At 34.1% G+C, this 7,052-nt stretch overlaps 1 protein-coding gene across 1 annotated transcript; it reads left to right on the top strand.

The window, feature by feature from the left end:
• The first annotated feature begins 3,713 nt into the window (after positions 1-3,713).
• On the top strand, positions 3,714-6,631 carry LOC118054806 (uncharacterized). Its single transcript, XM_035066523.2, has one exon. The coding sequence runs from the start codon at positions 4,070-4,072 to the stop codon at positions 6,506-6,508; it is 2,439 nt and encodes an 812-aa protein (XP_034922414.1). The 5' UTR covers positions 3,714-4,069; the 3' UTR covers positions 6,509-6,631.
• The last annotated feature ends 421 nt before the right edge of the window (positions 6,632-7,052 follow it).

Raw genomic sequence — 7,052 nt, 5'->3', positions numbered from 1 at the left:
CTTGGCTTTTTAGCACCTTATTCAGTTTTGTATCTCCTTGTGAATGGTGAACTTTTATTCCTTAACTTTATATCTCTAAAGTAGTGCATAAATTTGTATCTTTAGAGTGGTGGATTATTAGTATTTATATCTCTTTGGTTTTTGTATCTTAGAATGGTGAGCATACACTATCATTTGAGTCAGTTCACTATTTCTACTCTATATTTTTACCATTCACGTATCATGTATGTCAAGTTTGATATTGTTGTTTGTTTCTTCCTAACACACTAATGTACATGTTCTACATACATAGGCTTATCAACTTTACACTTGAGCATTATCTTATCTAAACTGCACTTAATGAACTTAGAGCTTACCCTATAAGTGTAGTATGGCCATATAGGAAAACGAGAGATGTGTTTGCTACGTATTTAATTATATATAAATGGTTAAGTGAATAGATGTTGAGCATGTTTTCTTCGATTATAGGTTGATTCAAAAGCTACGTAGAAATGGAATAAGCTAAAAAATTGATTCTCATGATTTGTATATATACCTATAAAGAGAACTACATTATTTGCCACTTGTAATAACTTTTATTATGTCAATTATTATGTTGTTTTTATACTAAAAGAAAGTGTTGCATTATATAATTATATGAGTTTACAGTCCATTCATGAACAACAATCATAATTTATTATAAATTCCTATAAATACCGTAATCCTTGGCAAGAATTTAAAGGGAACCATCTCTACTCATGTGAATCTATAGTAGATCAAACATATGACACCTACAATGAATCCTTGTAAGATTAATAATATTTTTATCAATGATAGTGAGTTTTTGACTCAATTCCTAAATCTTCCACATGTTGATAGCTTGTCATGATATAAAAAAGGCATCAATTTCAATAATTTCACACACAATCTCATTTACTAATAATTGGGGTTAATCACATGATCGACCCATTGTCATATTATTGATTAGTTAGATAATTTTTTGGATCAATTACACTACATATTCTTTATTTCTTCCTTCCAGTTAAAAGAAACTACAATTAAAAACTTAATCTAGAGTGGAGGCAAGTAGTAGCCTCACAAATCAAATAGAGTGTAAGTGTCCAATATTTCATTACCTAAGACTTTATCGTTTTAATTGTTTTCTAAGTAAATAAGTAATTCTTGTGAATACATATGATCCGTATACTTTTTTTAGAAGGGAAACACACCAATGAATTCTTGGTGCAGTGGTTTTGTGAGTAAAATATATGCTCATGTAGGTGTGTTATATGCAAGAAACAACTACAAAAATAAAGGCATATCATAAACACAAAAAAACACATAATCTTATTAATAAAGGGCTCATTTGACAAAGAAAGTCTTATGGCATTATGAGCTAAGTTGCCAACAAAACTAAAATAGGTTGAAATATAAAAACAACTTTGTGGTCATGATGAGACAAAGATTGTTATTTTTTTTTGACACAATGAGAACATGCTCCATTTTTCAACTCTAGTACATTTCCCCTTCAGCAACCTCCCTATAAAAGCTCTTGTAGGAATTTCATTAACGGTGTGGACAGAAAACTACAGTAAAAATTTGTCTTTTAAGGATACCCCTTTAAATCCAAGTCCGTTAAGAATTCACGATGCCTTCTTCGCACCCTGCTCTTACCATCAATGCTTTTAAATTTTCTGGGCATTCTGTGTTAAGTGCATTTGCTGATTACTTCTTGAAGTATGATTGAGTAGAGGGTTCATACTTGCATTTCGAGTTTCTTCAAATGTTATCCACCCAACTTCAATCAACCGCATAAGTCTTTTCTTGAAGGTATTGTAAATATGAATGTTATATCCTACATCATCAGCATGGTATTCGTAGGTGTGGTCGAGTTTGCACCAATTAAGGTAAGGTGACTGTAGAGGCACGGTGGGGTTCAGAAGCTACATGTTCAATGCCCGGTAGCTTTTAGTACGTCTTTTGTAGAGGTAGTGGTAATGGAACTGGTTGTTTCTAGATCATTTGAAAATTCTTAGTTTGGTTTTTTATTTGAGGCTCAAGTTTTCTAGCATGAATTAAAGCGTTGAAATTTATGTTATCAATTTAGGGTGAAATGTGCTAGTTTTGAAATTGGTTTTCCCTACCCCTATAGCCACTTTCAACATGGTCGACTTCCTTTTTTTTTTTTTTTTTTTCTCTTTGAAGCCTTTTTTCTCGGTGGACATGGAAACTTTACCACTCCTAACTCTTTATTTTATGCGCTCAACTGCTACTACAACGTTAGTGAATTGCTAGGTTGAACTACCCATTATATGCTCGTAGTATGATGTTTTGAGTGTGTTGGAAAATAGAGTGACCATTTCTTTGTCCATAAATGAGAAATGCACCTATGCAGCTAGATCTCTCCATCTTTGAGTGTACTCTCTTATGCTTTCTTTATCCTTTTTTTTCCAAATTGGATAAGCTAGTTTTATCAGGAGCGATATCCATGGTGTACTTGTATTGCTTGACAAAAGTATCCACCAGATCTTTCCATTTTTGGATCTTGGTGTTGTTCAACCTCATACACCAATTCAACGTTGTCCCACTTAAACTATCCTGAAAAAATATATAAGTAGTTTTTCATCATTTACTACTTTTTTTTATTTTATTACAATAGGATTTAAAATGAGTCATGTGGCATTGTATTATAGTGTATTAGATGAATTCAGGAACATAAAATTTCTTCGGCACCACCATATTTGAAACCAGACACATCTCTACAACTTGTACTAGGTCATACAAGTTTACCTCTTTAATAGCCCTAATTTTAGCTTTCAGCTCTACCATTTTATCTTGATTAATGTCATCTGATGACTTTGTTTTATGGAACTCATTAGCAAATGCCTCTAAACTATATGGGTTGGTGCTGGTGTCGTTCACTATATAAATACTAGATTTTATTGAGGCTCCTAACAATGTTCACCCAGGTTATATGCATGTCATGCTAACTTGAGTTGATTTAAACTATACCTATTTTCATTATTTCATAATTAGTTTGTTAAAAATTAAACTGCATTGTTTTTTCCCTTTTAAACAAATAGTTTTTTTTTTCAAGTTATTATGATTATTTTTTAAATTTTTTTTGATTGATTTACAATTATTATTGATTTTTTTTCATCTAACTAAAATAAAATCAATTTATCTGACTTAGTAGGAACTATAACTTGAATTGTAGATTTTTTTTTATACTTTAAAATGTGCTTCCGATGCATAAACATTATTGTTTATGAAAAAAAAAAAATACAGCTACAAGACATAGCATAAGCGTATGTCTAGTTAAAATTATTATCTCATTGAATTAGCTTTCGATCAAGTTTTAATCTAATAAAAATATTTAAATGATTTATAACACATGGATGTAAGAAATTGCCTGCTAACAAAACACCCAAATCATCTTATAAAAGGAAACAATACAAAAAAATTATCAACTAAAATAAAAAACACAACTATTATAATTCATAGTATAAATGAAATGAATATTCATTGTAACTATGAATTCAATTGTACTTATAATTGTAAAAATAATAAGTAAACTATTTCCAAATTATTTTTTTATGAGAGGATTATAATTTTTTTTTATTAATTATTAAATTATTAAAATAGATATTTATGTAAAGTAAATTTCTTATTTTATGTTAAGGATATTTATATCATTTAACAATTTTAAATCCTTAAAAAATCCCAATTTGAAGTTTGATGAATTTTCAAGTACTTGAGAGGTTTGAGATCGAGGGTTTTTTAACCATACTTTCTTTCTCTTCCACCCTCTCAAAACCTCCTTTAAACAAACATGGTGTTAGAAGTCCCTCCTCAGTCCTCTCTAACTGATTAACGCTGTCCCTTTCAATGTCCGAAGCGAAGCCACAAAGCAATCTCCAGTTTTAGTGTTATGTTTTTGGATTAGATTAGGTCAGATATTGAAGGAAGCTTTTCATTGGATGGATCCTCAGGGGCAGATGCAGAGGCAGAGAAGCTGATTACTCTTTCACTCCTTGTGTTAATCTTATCCTTTTACTTTTATTCATTGAAACTCAAAAAAAAAAAAAAAATGCTATATAATTTCATTCCTTACTCCAAATTCCCAAAACTTGTAGCCAATATTCCTTTCTTTCACTTTGTTCATACTGCCAAAAAGCATTACCGCACCACCCCATTTCCCTATATTCATATGTTTCTTTCACTTTTTTCTTCAACAAATCATGGTCCTCGTTCTTATCTTGATTCTGATTCTTCAACTACCAATTCCACTTCCCATCTTGTTGAAACTGAGAATTCTTATGATGCAAATGATGGGTTTGGCAAAATGGGTTTTAATTTTAGCAATGCTCACTGTCAAGTTTATTCTGATGGTTTTAGTGACGAGGTTGAAGAATCTGATGAAGAACGCGGCCAAGGCAACAGTTCATTTACTGACAGGAATCAAGGCACCAAAATGGATGAGGATTGGAGGAGAATTGAGATACACGAAGATGAATTTCGACATCCTTTGGTCAGAGAAATTTGTAGGTTGATTGAATGCAGGTCGGCTTGGAACCATAAGCATGAAGGGAAAATGAGGCACTTGCTAAGAGGCCTCAAGCCTCGACTTGTTTGTGCTGTTTTGCTGTCTCAATCTGATGAAAGGGTTGCTTTGGATTTCTTCTATTGGTCCGACAGGCAATGGCGGTATCGGCATTACCCAATTGTGTACTGTGTGATGCTTGATGTTCTTAGCAAAACTAAACTGTGTCAAGGTGCTAGGAGGGTTCTCCGGCTCATGGCACGTAGGGGAATTCAGCGTGGGCCTCAAGATTTTTGTTGTGTGATGGTGTCTTATAGTCGGGCTGGTAAGTTGAGGAATGCGATGCAGGTCTTGACCATGATGCAGAAAGCAGGTATTGAACCTAATTTGTTGGTTTGTAACACTGCTATTCATGTTTTGGTGATGGCAAATAGGTTGGAAAAGGCTTTGAGATTTCTAGAGAGAATGCAACTTCTTGGAATCATGCCAAATGTTGTCACTTATAACTGTTTGATCAAGGGATATTGTGATCTTCATAGGGTTGAAGATGCCATGGAGCTAATTTCTGAAATGCCATTGAAAGGATGCTCCCCAGATAAAGTTAGTTACTATACTGTAATGGGCTTCCTTTGCAAAAACAGAAGGATCAGAGAAGTGAGGGACGTAATAGAGAAAATGGAGGATACTAAGTTGTTAGCGGATCAGGTTACTTATAATACATTAATACATATGCTTTCTAAGCATCAGCATGCAGATGAGGCACTTCAGTTTTTAAGAGAAGCACAAAAAAGGGGTTTTCAGGTTGATAAGGTTGGGTATAGTGCGATAGTTGATTCATATTGTAAGGAGGGAAGGATGGACCAGGCGAAAGAAATTGTGAATGAAATGTTCACAAGGGGCTGCATCCCTGATGTTGTGACTTACACAGCCATTATTAATGGATTTTCTCAGGCTGGGGAGGTTGGTCAAGCTAGGAAGATGCTTCAGCAAATGTACAAGCATGGCTGCAAACCAAACACTGTATCATATACAGCCTTCTTAAAAGGGCTTTGTCAAAAGGGGAACTCGTCAGAGGCAAGGGAGATGATGAAGGCGAGTGAGGAACAGTGGTGGACCCCGAATGCTATTACCTATAGTGTTGTGATGCATGGGTTTCGGAGGGAAGGAAAGCTGTCTGATGCTTGTGATGTGGTGAGGGAGATGATTGGCAAGGGCTTTTTCCCAACTCCAGTTGAAATTAACTTACTAATTCAGTCTCTCTGCCGGATCGGCAGAGTGGATGAGGCAAAAAAGTTTATGGAGGAGTGTCTTAACATGGGGTGTGCTGTCAATGCTGTAAACTTTACTACTGTAATTCACAGATTTTGTCAGCAGGATGACATAGAAGCAGCTTTATCTTTGCTTGATGACATGTATCTAAGCAACAAACACCCTGATGCAGTCACTTATACGACGATAATTGATGCATTAGGAAAGAAAGGTAGAATAGAAGAGGCCACTGAGCTTACGTTGAAGATGCTGAAGAAGGGTATAGATCCTACACCAGTAACATATAGAACAGTGATTCATCGATATGGTCAAATAGGTAGGGTGGAAGATTTATTAAATTTATTAGATAAAATGCTTACAAGGCAAGAGTGTAGAACTGCATTTAATCAAGTTATCGAGAAGCTATGTACTTTTGGAAACCCAGAGGCGGCTGATAAACTCTTAGGTAAGGTTTTGAGAACAGCCTCGAGAATTGATGCTAACACTTGCCATGTGCTAATGGAGAGTTATTTGAGAAAAGGGATCCCTCTGTCAGCATATAAAGTGGCTTGTCGTATGTTTAGTCGAGGTCTGATTCCTGATTTGAAGTTGTGTGAGAAGGTGTGCAAGAAACTAATGCAGGAAGGAAAGTCTGAGGAGGCAGACAATCTGTTATTACGGTTTGTTGAGCGTGGGAATATTTCATCGCACTGTCTACAGCATTCTCAAACCGAGTGAGCATCAGTTTTCGCTTGAGATTAATTTTGTCCTGTTACTGTGGCAATTGGAAGTCTGGTTTCTAAAATGTTAAATACCTTTTCCATTCTTTTCTTATTTGTTAAGTATTCTCATCTTCCTCTCCATGAGATTTTGACAAGCATTTGTTAGAATGTTTCTTTTCCAAGTTTTCTAGAATCGTATCTTTAAATTCTGCTTGGTTTCTTGCTCTGTTGTTGATTTGGTTCCTCTTGGTATCGAACAAATTTTGTGGGGCCAAGGTTGATAGCAAATTTTTATTTTTAAGTTTTTAGGGGTGTTTGACATTGTAGTGGAAAAGTGCTTTTTAAAAAATTCAATTTTTTTTTTTTTTTGCTTTAAGTTAATATGTTTTTGATGTTTTCAAATTATTTTGATGTGCTGATCTCAAAAATAATTTTTAAAAAATAAAAAAAAAATATATTATTGACATGCTTTTCTAAGTGAAAAGCACTTTAAAAAGCAACATCAACCACACTTCCAAACACGTACTTAAGTCTTTGTTTATTTGCTGGAAAATGGTTTT

The sequence above is a fragment of the Populus alba genome, chromosome 11 (genome assembly GCF_005239225.2).
Source record: "Populus alba chromosome 11, ASM523922v2, whole genome shotgun sequence".
Taxonomy (NCBI): domain Eukaryota; kingdom Viridiplantae; phylum Streptophyta; class Magnoliopsida; order Malpighiales; family Salicaceae; genus Populus; species Populus alba.
Note: the sequence above shows the minus strand (reverse complement) of the source record. Positions and strands in the feature narration are given on the sequence as shown.

Bases quoted from the DNA above. Each gene is read 5' to 3' on its own strand.
- LOC118054806 (XM_035066523.2), top strand. From the start codon at position 4,070: ATGCTATATAATTTCATTCCTTACTCCAAATTCCCAAAACTTGTAGCC.